We start from the raw sequence: 15,449 nt of genomic DNA, 5'->3' as shown, positions 1-15,449 counted from the left end.
CTCCGGTGCCTGAATGCAGCACAGGGAGGGGGGGGCTGACTACCAGGCGGAGGCAGAGCGCACACACACACACACACACACACACACACACACACGCACTGAAACATGTCTGCGACCCCGCACTCTGCCAAAATGAAGAAGGACGAGTCCTTTCTAGGGAAATTAGGAGGGACCCTGGCTCGGAAGAAGAAGTCTAAAGAAGGTGAGTCATTTGGAAGATGTGTTTTTGTTTATTTTACTTGCTGGAAGGCCTGTTTCTGTCCATGGTGCTGCAATCACATGATGCGCTACTAAAACATTCTCCTCCGGGACATCACCGGCAGCTGAGTGATCATTTGTTACATTTATAAAGCGGGCTGTGATGTTTCCATGGCTGTCTGTCACCACTTGTGCTTTCCTTTCTTTTGAACATAACGCAGATAATGATAATAATTTGTAAGTCGATAATGGGTTCATAAAGGAACCGATGGGAAGTAGTTTTGAAGCAGTTAAACGCCTCTGTAAGGGTAAGACATACTTTTTATTCTGATGAAGGACGAGACAAAGCTCCACAGCAACTCCATGGGCTTTTAACATGAGGCAAGTCAACATAAATAGATCCCACACTCGGTGACCTGTGGCAGGAATGCAGGTTTATAAAGATAAAGGTGTAAGAAGATTACTGTGCTCACTTCAAAAACACTCTCTTACTACTTCTACTAGTTTTCATCATTGTGACACCCCCCCCCCCCCCCACCACCACACACACACACACACACACACTGGCCACTCACTGTCTGGACAGCTGCAGGTTTAACACCTCAGTGTGTGTAGTGGAGTGTGTGTTTTGTGTGTGCGCTCCCAGCCATGTGTTTGTAATCTCCATTAAAGGAGGGACACCAGCAGGCGGACAGAGACATTTTAATTGTTTAGGAGCCTCCCTGAATTCCTCACCTCACCTTCCAAAGTCGATTGTTTCCACTCATTTTTTAATGGTGTTTGAACAGTTTGAAATCTGTTGCGCTGGTGGGACAGCCTCAGAGGTTTATTCTAGACTCTAACGGGCACCCAAAGTTACCAAAATGTCAGGTTAATTTTGGGAAAATGTCTTTTGAAGCGATGCACAAAGCAGCATCATCAAGCGTCAATGAAAGGCGTCAAAAGGATTATGTTCTGTAGCAATGATGAGATGATGTGTTGGAGTCCATTTATTAAGCTAAAATATCCTTACATGTTTTATATTACTGCAAATAAAAACATTACATTTAAAACAGTGGAGCAGACAAAAAAGCAGTTTGAGTAAATCACCTTGGCATTTTTACACTATTAACCAATGACTCTATGGGTATTTTTCTTAATTTTAAAGACCCATTGTTAATGATGGTATTTCATAACATAATCTTGAATTGCAGCCCTATAATACATACATAGATTTTTTTTCAACATTGAAGCCACTTAAGTGGAAATAAAACGACATTTTAAGGAGTTCAACAGAGAAATGTTCAGACAGCGATCATGAGAGTCACATAATAAGTGAGAGGTGGAGTCCTGTGTTTAAAGAGAATTAGAATAATTGTCTTCTTGCTTGAACTTGTGCTCAAAGCCTCACTTGAATCTGCTTCAATGAGCCAGATTTGATCAGTATAACTTTGATACAGAATAAACACAGGAACACACATTTATCACATTTGACGTGTTTCGACCCACATTTTCCAGAGTTGTGAAGTTGTCCGATCCAATTTTTAACAAGATAGGAGCCCAAATAAAAAAAAAAACCTGTGTGAGACTTGAAAGGAGTTAAAAGTGTGGGAAGAGAAATGTGTGAACTAAATAATCTTCTGAATGAATGAAACTTTAAAAATGTGACTGTTTCCTTTATTTAAAAACCTCCAACGTACCCTCAAAACCCCTCTGTGGTCCTCACAAGTTAATTTAGCCAACACACGGCTCTAAGTCAGTGCTGTGTGTGATGAGTTCTCAGGTGTGCACAGACAGAAATCCCACGAGGCCACAGAGCCAGCGTCTCCTGCAGCTTGTGAGAGTGCAGTGCCTCTGTGTGGCGGAAGCTCAGATAAAACACAGGGCAGTTTCAAGGGAGATACTCGTAGTGATGCTATAATCGGGAGTCGGTTTACCAAAAGAAAAATAAATGACGATAAGTTTGCTAATGGAGCGCAGCATGTTGCTGAGGTTACTTTCGGGTGTGGTACTTAATCTTCTTTAAAGACAACGCCCATCACGGACGAGTTTCCACTGGAGAAGTTGCTTCATTTCTGCTGAATAATCTCCATTAATGACTAGGACTAGTGCTTTCCTAAATTGTGCTGACACTTCCCAGCACATAAACCCTCCGCTTCCTCTTGCTGAATTAAAATGGGATTGTTGCTGAAGGCTGTTAAGACATAAAGCAACATGTTTTTTTTTGGTTTTTTTTTACACTAGCCAGATTCCCACAGTTGTAGAGTTGTTTTTATAGATATGTGCATGGCTCTCTGTAGATCCTGATAAACTGAAAGGAAGTCTGCATCTCTCTGACAAGGCTCTGGTCCCTTTGTCAGCAACAGACAGTGCTGTCATAATGATAGTGTAGTGAATGAGAGGATGAGTGTGTTGTCACATCCTGACTATTTTAACACTCTGAAAATACAAACTATCATTGAAATACAGTCTGCAGCAGGATGGATACTGTAAATAGTAAGTCAGCTGTTCTTCTAACAAAAGTTGCTGTTTTCTATTTTTCCCACTTTGCCAACATAATTTTAATTTATATATTTAGAATGGTATAACTTTTAAACCTTTTTATACTATTAATCTGCATCCTTTTTTTTTCTTTTCTTTTCTTCGATTTGATCTTTATACTGGTGATGTAAACATTTAGCTTGCTGTGAGATCATTTGCATCCAAATATGAGTTTGGCATTATTAGTGGTCATTATCCAGAAGATTCACTGATGATTCAAAGGAGTAGAGTTACTACACAAATCAACAGCAACATATTTGCTATGATAAGTACAGAAAAAAACACATGAATTGCACATGTGCAAAAACTCGTGCACACCTGTGACTAAATACACACGTGATTGTACACATGTAAAACATGTGTTTTGTCCATGGGAAACATTTTCATGGTGTAATGTTTGAAGCCCATGTCGATCCCCATGTGAAAACCTTTCACACATATTTTCCCCACGTTTTCATATGTTGCAACATGTAGTAAACATGTATCATACACGTGATTACATGTGTTCTATGTGGAAAACATTGAAAACTGGTGTTTTTTTTTTTTTCTGTAAGGGACATCATTCTGTGAACTCACACAGCGTCTCAGATAAACTGTGTATGACTGATACAGCCACCAGTGACAGCTGTTAATATGGGCTTCCGTAATATGTCAACTTAAGTCATTTTCTAACACGTAAGCCATTAGAGAAAGCATCAAAAAAGTTCAGCTGTTAAATGTCTCGCTCAGTGTATATGTGCAAATGTTGAGTGTTCATGCAAAAAAAAAAAAAAGGCAGATATATCTTTTGTTTTTTGAAATTTCTTTGACCTCGACATCTGTATCACATTTTTCTTAGTTTGACCAACATTCGACCTCATCCACCCTCTAAACTTTGATTTAGTGCAGGAAAAACACTTAGCAAAGGAGAAATTAATGGAGCAGCTCAGGAGGAGCAGTATATACAGAGTGGACTAAAAAGCTGCAGTCTTATTTCATTATGGAGAAATTGAAACCTCCGCTGTGGATCATACTTAGTGTCACGGTCATCCCTTGGCCACTGTTACTCACTGGTGCCTGTGTTGGTGTAAATAACCAGAGCTATATTTAAGGTCCAGTCGGTCTTGTCCATACTGCTGCATTATTTATATCCGTCCCCTGTGCCTCAGTAAAGCGGCTTCCTCCTCGGGAGCAGTGGAATCAAACGAGACAAACTCGGTTTCAATCTGCTTTACGCTGTCGTTTATGATGCACACTGATTATCCTTAGAGCCTTTCTCTCTTTTAAAGCAAAAAAAAAAAAAAAAAAAAAAAATCGATCTTATGTTCCTGTTGTCTTCAGTAATCACTGTGCCTTTTCACATAATTGGTTTGCAATACAACAGAGGAGCTTCTTACATAAATTTGTGCAATGAATCTAGCGTGCGATGAATGTTGTCGACTGCAGGCTTTGTTGCTATTGAATTAGTGTAATTCTGTTAACAGGAACACAGTCGCTGTCTGATTGATTATCTGCTGCAACTTAACATATTAAATACTTCATTTATGTGCTCATTGAAAGGATGAAGTTATTTAAGTCTACTCTCTCATATTGCAGTGAAATTTAACAGTTGGCTGTGATTGCCAAAACATAAAACGGCAGTGTTTGTGTGTGAAAATACTATTTGCTGCATTCATCATCCTAACTGCACAGTAAATTATTGGACACGCAGTAATCACATTACCTGTCATCGGTCAGTGAAGTCTGTCTTGTGTCCCACTGTTTAACAGCCCAGAGGGGGACTGGTGTGTGTTTGTATGGGGGGAGGGGGCGGGGCCTTTGGTGGTGTGTTTAAGTCCAGTGTGCCCCCCCCCCCCCAATCCTCCTCCACACACACCTTTCTCTTTTTTTTTGGGCCTCTCTGGTAACTGGACCGCAGAGGTGGGGTGGAGGGTTGTGACAGAAATAAACACGTGATGACGCCCCGCCACTGCTCAGCTGCACCAACAACTGCAGTTCACGCACACACATAGACACACACCGAGCATACATACATACATACATACATAGACTGCTGCAATTTCCTACCTTTGCTCACTGCCGGTAGGGAAAATCTGCTGGTTTGTGTTGGGGACATGGCGGGGCTGCTGTGTGGGACCAAGAGGAAGAAACAAGGTAATCTGAATTTTAATGTTGAGCTTTGAGGAACTTGGAAGTGGAAATGGGGAAGCAGGACCTGTTACACCTTCATGCAGTTTTGCTTAAAATTCAGCAGTTTTGTGTTGGTGGCTATGAAAAGTCGACAAGATGTTTTTTTTTATTCCCATGTATCATTCTGCATAAATCTGATTTAGTAAATGAGTTATAATTTCACAATTTGACCATTTTAAAGCAGATTTTCAGTGTGACTGCGAGAAGCGCCACAAGCTGTGTCCAGCAATGTCCAAAGCAGCATTAATGCAATCAGATGGAAAAGGGAGGAAGCAGCACAATTATGATGAAATGCAGCAAGCCTGCTGTAATTACAAAGAAAAATGTTGATCTGTGGTGATACTCAGGGCTCAATCAGATAGAAAATCTGTGGGGACCTGTCCTCCTGGGCTACATCCGTTCATTGCTCATGCTTTGAAGTTGTGATTTTGTTCAGATTGTCCCATCTCTGTTCAAGACTTCCTTTAATTTCATTTTCAATTCGAAAAATGTATTTCCAACGCTTTTAATGTGAAAAAGCTTGAAGAGCAGACATTTTGTCTGTTTTCACCTCACCTTGTTTGTCTTTACAGGTTTTATAAATAGCAAGTCAATGAAATGACAGATTTGAGGGCATTGATTGTGGTCCAGCCTGTTGCAGGTCTTACAAACTGAAATGCAGGAAGATACAAGGAACATTCGGACTCGAAAGCCTTTAAATCCCTGGAGCGTCTCTCCAGTCAGAAGTGAAAGCATCTCAGTAGAAATTGATTTCTTTCAAAGACTCGAAGTGTGTGTTTGTGTTTATAGTTTCTCATTACTTTTTCATCAGCTTTAATGGTCAAATTTCATCTTCTCATCACTGCATTTTCAATGCTTACACCGAAAAAAAGACTAAAATTAGATATAAAGTGTTCAGATAGAAGCTAAAATTTGAGTTTCTAGTATGTTGTCGACTGGACATTGCTGCCCCACAGTGTGATCTGCTGTGGAAAAGAAAGAGCCTCACATGACTGCAGCTGCTAATCAAATGCAAGTAAACATTTGATAACAATGTCCAACACTGCACTTGTTGCAGAATTTCTTCCGAAGCGGAATACAACAATAAATCTGTCTGTGGATTCACTGTATCATTCTAATGTTTAATTGTAGTCGCTCATAATTGTACTTAAGTGTAGGGCTCGAGTAAATGTACAAGTGAAAGTGATGGTTAGATGAGTGCAGTAGTGTCTACAAAGGAGGAGCAAGTCTAGGAAAGAGGCACCAAACTGGCTTCACAGATTTCCCCACGGGGGCGTCTGTGGTGATTGAACTCTGCTACCAGCAACATTGACGAGCTTTTGCCTTCTTATTCTTCCTTTCTTTCTGTCCAACAGTTCTTCCCTGTTTATCTCATTCTCTACGGTCTATCCCTTCAGTTCCTCCATACTTTAAATCATATATTCTTGTTGTTGATTTGTTCCTGAAAAGCTTTAAGGTTTTTGTGTGTTGTTTTCTCACTAGTGAGTGATCTCCATGAGGAGGGGAAGAACGCCATCAATGCCCCTCTGCTTCCTTCGGCGACGGACATCCATCCAGAGGATACACTGCTGGGTATTCACATCTTATTTAGAAATTAAAAAAATATCTCATGTATTTTCAAAATGTTTCCCTTGTGCAAAATATATAATTTCTGACTTGAAGTTGCAGAAGTTTACTGTTAATAATGTTCCAATACTGTATTTTCAGTTTCCCAAGACAGTTTTTTGTTTTGCCGCTGAGTATCAGGGGTTACTGAGGTTACAGAGGATAATATGAATCTGTTGAAGCATGTTGACTAATAGGGATTATGACACCAGAGCAGCAGGAAATGAAAGTGGGTGGAGTGGAGACGCCTTTGTCTTCAGTAACATGAGTGTGATGGGAACATTGAGTATTTATTGCTGTGGCTACAAATTTGTTTTTGAATTAGACAAAAAATATGTCTGCATCGAAAAATTTGTAAATTGAGCAACTGAAAACGGAAAAAAAATAAAAAAAAATAAAGGTCTAGTATAAACTTGTGTTGTCTTAATTTATTTTATATTATCTTCCACAGAGGAAAATGCTGAGAGGATCATGTTGGACCCAACATCACGAGAAAATCTTAAATTTAAAGATCTTTTGAAGGTAGTCTGGGGTCACAGTTTGTGCACAAGCACCACAATACTGGTTCAGCACAACCAGAGCAGTAAACCATATGAAGTCAGTACATAGTAGAGGAAAGTTTGATTGTCAGTTTGATTGTACTCTGATGTACGTCCAGGTCCTGATTGACTGGATCAACAGCGAGCTGGAAGAAGAGAGGATCATAGTCAAGGACCTGGAGGAGGATTGTTATGATGGACAAGTGCTCCAGAAGTTATTTGGTGAGAAAACCATCACTTCATCTTTGACCCTAAAGCTTTTAACCTGCCATGTTAGGCGTGTCATTATTCTTAGTAGTAGTAGTTTAAAGTCCTGATTTAATCCTAATGAAATGCACGTTTTCAGTCGTAGACTTTCTCTTGGTATCAAACCCACAACAACACATTCATACGAGAACAGGTATCACAAAAGATACCAAATCACAAACAGTAACGAGTTAATAGTGTAATCGAGTGGTTGTTGCAGCCCTTTCTTTGAGTTTGTTGCCTGAGGAATGTTGATGACAGAAATGTTTCATTTTCAATAAACTTAAACATTAACAGCATGCAATAACTGAATATTTTCCTTTGCATTGTTTAATTTCTTACTCCCCTATTTACCAGAATTAGACATTGGCAGTAGTAGCTTAGAGTATACTATATCATTTTGAATTGGCATTGAACACGTTAATACTGACTAATGGAAAAAACAATTCACTGAACATTTCTTTCACTCAGCAACAATGTTTTAGAAAAACATTTTTAAATCACAAACATTGAAGCCCATTAATGTCGACCTCATTCAATGACATGTAAGAATACTACATTGACATTATTATTCTTTTTTTTGTCTACTGTGATAAATGTGTATTCAGTGTTGTGCTGCAGTGTCTTAGGTCTGTTGGGGGCTTCCCCCTTGTGACTGTTATGTGTCACTGCAATTACAGCAGTGACAATGTAATTTCCTACACTGATCATATGTTTTGTATGTGGAGATTCATCTGATAAACAAGTACAAGAACAAAATATCAATAGTGTAAATATTGATTTACAACAGCCAGCTGATAAGAATGGCACATTTAATCATATATGTTGCTGAAGTGCTTTTTCTTGAAGCCCTTTTTTTAGTTTTCAAACTCTTTTATCACTTTTGCACATGATGTAATCTCAGTCTTTTATTACATCAGTGCTGCTGCTTTTTACTTTTTTTTTTCATAATAATTGAACCCACGCAGTCGAGCTAAGCCTCCTAAATCCTCTTCCACACTGCCTGCAGCGGAAAAGTCTTCCCTTGTAAGTCATCACTGTTGTCTGCAACTAACATGAGCAGACATTTTTTTGGTTTGACGCAGTCTTGTGGATTTCTTCCCTTTAAAAAAAAAAAAAAAAAATCTGCAGATGAGTTCCTTTGATGTTTTTAAAGGTCATCTGAACAGAACTTCCTTATTCATAAGAGACAGAGACATGTGCAGTAGAAAACAATTCTGCATCATACAGTTATACTGTAAGCAGGTTTACCTGATCCTCTCATGTATTTGGATTGTATTATCTTTGGTGTGTGTTATATCAAGTCTGTCTTTGTCACTGGTGACAGAAAAGTTGTCAGGCAGGAAGCTGAACGTGGCCGAGGTGACCCAGTCAGAGATTGGACAGAAGCAGAAGCTTCAGACGGTTTTAGAGGCTGTCAACGACCTGCTGAGGCCTCACGGCTGGACCATCGAGTGGACTGTGGACTGTGAGTTTCACTTCGACTTCAGTGATTTGCTACTTAAACTGGTGCTTTATGAATGCCTGGGGAGCTCATAAGTGACAGAAGGATCTAAATTGAAACAATAGTATTTTAACTTTTATTCACGAGTATGATGTAAAATGCCCCTTTAACAGACAATCGACTTTCTTAATTTGCATTAAAGATGGTGAGTATTTAATCATGTGCAGAGTACAAACATTAGGATTTCTCACTGGAACTAATGGCAGAGCTGCATTCATGAAAAAAGCACCAACTGCCTCCTCTCATGTCTTGAAGATTGCTCCCACCTGTATGTTATCTTGCTGTGTGAAAGAGCTGACAGTCTAATGATTTATCTTCACAGCTATCCATTCAAAGAACCTGGTGGCTATCGTTTATCTGCTGGTGGCTCTTGCAATGCACTTCCAGGCCCCCATCAGACTGCCTGAACACGTGTCTGTACAGGTGGTGGTGGTCAAGGTAAGGGGTCCCGTCAGTATGTGGAAGGAGGCAGGGATGGGGGCAGACATGCATAGTTTTAAATGTATTAATGTAACTTGTATTTAATTAGAAAACCCTCTCTGGGATTATTACTCTGTTTTTGGAGATATTCAGTGATAGAAGTCAAGAAAAAAAAACACAAATATGCCTCAAAGTTAGAATGAAACGGATGCATTCATAAAATCACATATAAAATCAGTACAATACAATCATGTCATCCTAAAACTGGCCTTAATGGCATCATAAATCAACCAAAGAGCAGTCTAAAACCATATCAGCAACCGAGACCGATGCAAAACAATAATGTAATAAGGCTTATATATCATCTTCATATTTTTAGTGTTATTGTCTTGGTATATGTCTCTGTCGTCTTTCTATTATCGTCTTGTATGTCCATGTAATTTAATAATGTGCAACTCTAATTATTCTCTCATGTCGTGTGTTTGCAGAAACGAGAGGGCATCCTGCAGACGGCCTTAGTGACCAAGGAGCTGACGAGCACCACAGAGTAAGAGCTGCTACATTTTATTTGATAACTTTTCCTCATTTCAGCATTGTAATGTGAAATATTTATAATATTTAATATCGTAGAAAATAATTAAAAATTACACATGGAATGAAAAAAGCTTTTTTATACCCTCATCTTTTGTTTTTCAGAATGATGATGGGAAGATTTGGTGAGTCCCAGCCACATATCTGTTTCATGTAAAAGAAGTAGTGAAATGGACTTATATTTTTTCTGTTTCTTTATTGAACTGCTTAGTTAGTTGAATATCTTGGAAAAATGTTAAACTGTTGTTTTAACATTAATTATGCAGGTAAAGTGAGCTTAGTTTAGCACAAAGATTGCAAACAGGTGGACACAGCCAACCTGTTCTACCAGCACGTCTAAAGCTCAGTGATTTAAACCTTATATATAGTTGTTAAATCTTTTTTTTTTTTTTTTTAAGTATGAAAAAAGTAATTTGCAGTTTTATTTTTGTCATTTAGACTTGTACTGGAGAGACGGTCAAGAAACAAAGAAACATAAACTACCTGTAAAACAAAACTTTGTGTTTGTGTGAATCATAGACCTGATATACAACATGTTTATTAGTGATTTTTAAAGGTGCTGTCAGGCTGTAGTTGGGTTGTTTTTACCTCTGGACGAAGCGATGCTAGCTGTTTTCCCCGCTCTAAACAAACCAGCTCCTGGCTGCAGACATACATTTACCGGACACGGTGTGTGTGTGGTATTGATCTCTTTGTTTGTTTAAGTATTCATAACCTTTCAATTCTTTCTCTCAACAGAGAGGGACGCGTTTGACACTTTGTTGGATCACGCACCCGACAAACTTAATGTAGTAAAAACGGTAAGAGTGACCTCTTTTCTTTGTACAGTACACAGTCATGTTTTGAATGAAGTACTGTAGCAATAATTAATACTTTTTTTAATTGTCTTACCAGTCACTCATCACTTTCGTGAACAAACACCTGAACAAGCTGAATCTGGAAGTGACTGAGCTGGAATCTCAGGTAAAAGACTTTAATGGTTTATCTGCTCACTCATGATCACTGTCACAACACAATCCTGCGACCTATTAATATGAACATTATTAGTATCCATGTCATATAACATCCTGTCGTCGTCCCTCTGTCTGCATCTATTGCTCAGATTTAAACGTTTATATAATCCAGTCTGATTTCCTCATGTTTGCTCGTGTGTGTCCAGTTTGCTGATGGAGTATACCTGATTTTACTGATGGGGCTGCTGGAAGACTACTTTGTCCCGCTGTACAACTTCTTCCTCACGCCTGAGAGCTTCGAGCAGAAGGTGAGTTCACAGAAAAAGGGAAACTGGAGGATTTTTGTTAAAACAGTGTATGAGGACATTAGGTGTGATTTTTGTTCCCCCTCAGGTTCACAATGTGGCATTTGCCTTTGAGCTGATGCAGGACGGAGGCCTGAAGAAACCCAAAGCCAGACCAGAAGGTATTTTACTGTAATATTACATTATTACAAGATCAAATCAAAGATAAAAAAAAAAAAACATGTCTGACAGGACGTCGTTGATCACCTACAGCAGTCATATTATAGGTTGACCAGTAGGTGGAAACCTTGCCTTAAGCTCTAAAACTGGATTAATGCAGCTGAGTTCATTCAGTTCTGAGCTGCAGTTTGTTGTTCAGCCTGTAGATAAATAATCAAATATGACTTACTGGCTTCATGTAGTCGTTGCTGTTATTAGTGATAAATAATTAATTTGTTAGTGTTTAGTGTTTTTCTTTCACATCTTAGTCACCACTTTATATTCTGCACAGCTCCTGTAGAGTTAGAAATGATTTAAAAAAATAAATAAATACACTTTACAAAATGTCATCTGATACAGTTGATTGATCGACTACTTCAATTGTAAGTAGGTTACCATTAAAATCAGTTAGCGGTTGGTCAGCTTAATTACGGAATATGAATGAATGAATGAAGGAAGGAATTCTTAATTTTTTTGTCAGGTTACAAAGTCATTCCCAGCCATTATGGGCTTGTGAAACACCACAGACTAATGAATGCTGCTTATACGTTTTCAAACAACACAATAAAAAGTTCAAAAACACAGAACACCATTGATGTCAAAGGAGTGTTTTATTAGATTTACTTGTTTGGTTATTTAAATGAAATAGTTAAGATTCTATACAATCGCTGCACATCTACATGTAGGGCCAAAAATACCAGTTCAAATATCTCAGTACACTGTATTCAAGCATTTTTATTGGACTATCCAGTTTGCCAATCTCTTGTATGTACTTGCACAACTTTACATTACATCCCATACTTTACCTCTATATAGTTATCGTTGCCATTTTGCTCTGCTCTCTCATGTCACGTGCTCAATAGTTAATATCCCTCATTCTACTGTATCCACTGTAAATTATTGTACTTTCCACTTCATTGTACAGCTTTTGTCCATTTCAAATATTCTTTTTTTCTGTATTATACTTACTCTTTAAAACATTCAACTAATACGAGCTACAGTAGATTGTCAAGCTGTGTAAACATTGTTTCTCTCTGTGCCTTGTTAATACAAACGCTTTTTTCCCCTCTTCAAACATCCTCCTGACTAAGCAAAAAAGAAAATGTTCTCCGCCCAAACAAAACCCCACTAGTTGCAATCAGTCTTTGTAATTTTGGCAGAAAGTGAAATCATCATAGTTGCTCTGATTAGCAGAGGATTTTCTCAGGTTTGTGCATATCTGCAGTTGCATTGTAAACAATAATAGAGATCAACAACAGGCGCTTAAGGCCGGATTGTTGCTCTGCTGTTGCCTGGCTGGACCCACTTAAAATAGACCTAGTTGTGATGGTAAATGCCAATAGTCAAGAAGCCCTTATGTAGAACACAGTGGTACCTACAAAGCGAACAGAAGGTACTTTTGTGCCTTTGAATCCCCTGGTAGGATGTAATACATCACATGATGATCATTTTCAAATTATTTTAAGCTGTTTCATTTCCAAAATTACAAATAACCTTTTGAAGGAAAGTAGTCCAACAGCGATCATAGAGAAGGCTCCTTTGTGTTGTAAATATTTTTTTTTTATGGTAACAGGGTCCATTTATTTTGCACTTCAGTGTTTAAAGGACACAGTTTATTTCCTATTATATATATATATATATATATATATATATATTTTTTTATTTTTTTTGTACACATTAAAGGCCTATGTTTTCTTCTGAAAATGGTTCCAGCTGGTCAAACTCTAATGATCTCCTTTGTCTCAATTTTATTTTCCAGATGTTGTCAACCTGAACCTCAAATCCACCCTCAGAGTCCTCTACAACCTGTTCACCAACTACAAAAACTCTGAGTGAACTTTTCCCGTTTCTGCCCCCTAATATTAATCTGAATGCTGCCCTGCGCCGCCGGGCTGATATTATGCATTACAGTCTGGACAATGGAGGAGACCAACTGGGACTGAGAGTCATCGTTATATGGGACTTAAAAAGACCCAGGGGGGGCTAAGCGGAAAAAGGCTCTGAATGTTTGTATTTAACCTTCCGCAAATGTCAGTGTTTATTTATTCCTTCCTCGAATGTTAACTGCAACCCAGGAAGCCCTGCAACCTTTAGCCCTGCATTTGAATACACAACCGTCACGGGAAAAACGGGAAAACATTTGTGTGTTAACCTGAACTGATTATCCTTCATCGCAGAATATTTTAGAAAGTTCAAAATACTATGTTAAATTATATCATATCTCACTACAGTTTGTATACATATTAAAGCAATAGTTAGATATTTTGGGAAATATGCTTCTTTCTTGCAAAGCATTAGATGAGAAGATTGATGACCACCGTCATGTTTGGATTAGTCGCTGCTTGGCACAGGTCGCTAAATTAACACATTATATGTTTTCTGTTTATCCTGCACAAAACTACCACACCAAAATACCAAAATCTGTTGTTTCATGGAGGATTTTAGACTACAGAGATCAACAGCGACGAAATCTGTGAAGTTTAGAAGAACGTTTTCAGGTTGGAAAACAAACTGTCAGCATGAAAGTTTTGATTTCTTTTTTTCAGGCTGATTTTTTTTTTTACCCACAAACAATCATTGCTAAGAAAACCTAAATGGCATATAAAAATATAAAAACAAAATCACACGAGGTCTTTGGGTAATCTTTATGGATTCATGGGGTTGCATCATCTATCTGCTGCACTATGTGAAGCACTTGCTCTATAAAGATAGTAACAGTGATTAGCAGTCGTATAAATTAATTTACAATTTAATATTTTGTTCTTTAGTTTTGAAAATAGATTTTGACTAGACTAGATAATCACAAGTGTAGTCCATAGATGATTGAAAATATAATTGAATTAATAATACTTTGTGCATAAAAGGCTACATTACCATCATGAATTTCACTTGAGTTGAAAGCTGAAATGATGCTATGTTAGTTAGCTTTAGCGGAAGTTAGGTGGGCTTTTTTATTTGGCTTCATCACGACTGGATTTACAGATCAGTAGAGAGCTGCCCGATTAGTTAGGTAGAAAATACACAGAATTACCATGTACTGTCAAAGTTAGTATGCTATTTTTTCAGTAAGAGAAAAAAAAGCAAATGTTAAAGTTTCTGCAATAAAGCAAAATACATATTTCCCAAAGTGTCAAACTGAGATTGAAAAGGCTTTATGTTCTATTATATCTGACTATATTTTATATTCTTCCATATCTTTACTTTAGTCACTTCTTAATAGCTGAAGGAAGTGTCAATGATCCTTGTTAACTCTGAGCTATGCACATCATATTTCAAGCCATATTTAAAAGCTGATTCTGTTGCCTCCTGCCTTAAGTGCAGAGCGTTCTCGCCGTCTCAGGAGATTCCCAGTCAGAGTCCCTTCCCATTGACTGGCCTTTCAGAGGAGTCTCCGTGGAGGACTGGACCTCTTGCTACTCCTGAAGCAGAGCTGGCCCTGCGGTGCCACCGGGAGACCTGCTAAGATGTACACCGCACGACTGCTCTTGCATTTATAGAGTCAGGCTGAATTATTGAGAGAATGGATGAGTCAGTCTAGTCTGTGTTAGGACTGGATGGCTAAACTGTGTGCATTTTTTTTTTTTTTTTTTTTATCTTCCCTGTCAAGAAATAAATGCCTGGAATCAAACAGAATGAGAATTTCATTTCACCCCTTAGTTATGTGATAGGTTAGATTTACTTTGGCTTTTGCGCGAGATTGGCTTTGGAACAGACGATTCCTGCAATTTGAGTTTCGCTAAAGGAATTATGGGTTTATTTTAGTCCTTTATTTTCTTGTCTCATTCCTTTGTTGCTATGGTAACCTTCCACATCCCCCAAATTGCCCCTTCGTCTGGCTGATAGGTGGTCCTTTTTCTCTTCTTCAACAAGGCTGGTGCACACAGAGGCTGTTGTTTTGTTCTCGCTATCTCTTTCTCTTTTTTTGTTGTGTTTGCTGCAGACTGGAGAAGGCTGGAGACCAGATGAAGGCAAATTGATCCGGTCGGTCACAGATGGAGATGTGTGAGTGGCGCCTGAGTGGTTCAGGCCTCCGAGTGTCACGTTTCTCTCTGCCCTCCTGAAGTGTGGTTTTCCAAACAATGCATTTGTACCAAAGAGTTCTCCCTGCTCTCTTCCCCTTAACACATACTTATTATTAAAGTATCAAACACAGATCATGACACACACAACATAAACGCCCTCATCAGCTCTGCTGCAAAGC

The 15,449-nt window shown here is 38.5% G+C and overlaps 1 protein-coding gene across 2 annotated transcripts; it reads left to right on the top strand.

Moving 5' to 3' along the window:
* The first annotated feature begins 16 nt into the window (after positions 1–16).
* parvb (parvin, beta) lies at positions 17–13,510 on the top strand. 2 transcript variants are annotated; one of them, XM_069695285.1, is made up of 13 exons: positions 17–202; positions 6,370–6,459; positions 6,944–7,014; positions 7,151–7,253; positions 8,605–8,745; positions 9,104–9,219; positions 9,690–9,748; positions 9,898–9,917; positions 10,531–10,592; positions 10,687–10,755; positions 10,952–11,053; positions 11,139–11,211; positions 13,008–13,510. In XM_069695285.1, the coding sequence occupies exons 1-13, from the start codon at positions 106–108 to the stop codon at positions 13,082–13,084; spliced, it is 1,080 nt and encodes a 359-aa protein (XP_069551386.1). In that variant the 5' UTR covers positions 17–105; the 3' UTR covers positions 13,085–13,510. The 2 variants fall into 2 exon arrangements, with proteins under 2 accessions (XP_069551386.1, XP_069551387.1); XM_069695286.1 differs by lacking the exon at positions 17–202 and adding an exon at positions 4,616–4,851.
* The last annotated feature ends 1,939 nt before the right edge of the window (positions 13,511–15,449 follow it).

The sequence above is a fragment of the Brachyistius frenatus genome, unplaced genomic scaffold, assembly GCF_029030835.1.
Source record: "Brachyistius frenatus isolate BFR_SWC_R1_liver_20210118 unplaced genomic scaffold, ASM2903083v1 Contig_19, whole genome shotgun sequence".
Classification (NCBI taxonomy): domain Eukaryota; kingdom Metazoa; phylum Chordata; class Actinopteri; family Embiotocidae; genus Brachyistius; species Brachyistius frenatus.
The sequence above is the reverse complement of the archived record's forward strand: the minus strand, read 5'-3'. Positions and strand labels throughout refer to the sequence as shown.

What these genes read in the sequence shown, in the direction of transcription:
- parvb (XM_069695285.1), top strand. Translation starts at nt 106, where the DNA reads ATGTCTGCGACCCCGCACTCTGCCAAAATGAAGAAGGACGAGTCCTTT. An exon ending in TCCAGAGGATACACTGCTGG is followed by an intron (nt 6,460 to 6,943) that starts GTATTCACATCT and finishes TATCTTCCACAG; the next exon opens with AGGAAAATGCTGAGAGGATC. An exon ending in AATTTAAAGATCTTTTGAAG is followed by an intron (nt 7,015 to 7,150) that starts GTAGTCTGGGGT and finishes ATGTACGTCCAG; the next exon opens with GTCCTGATTGACTGGATCAA.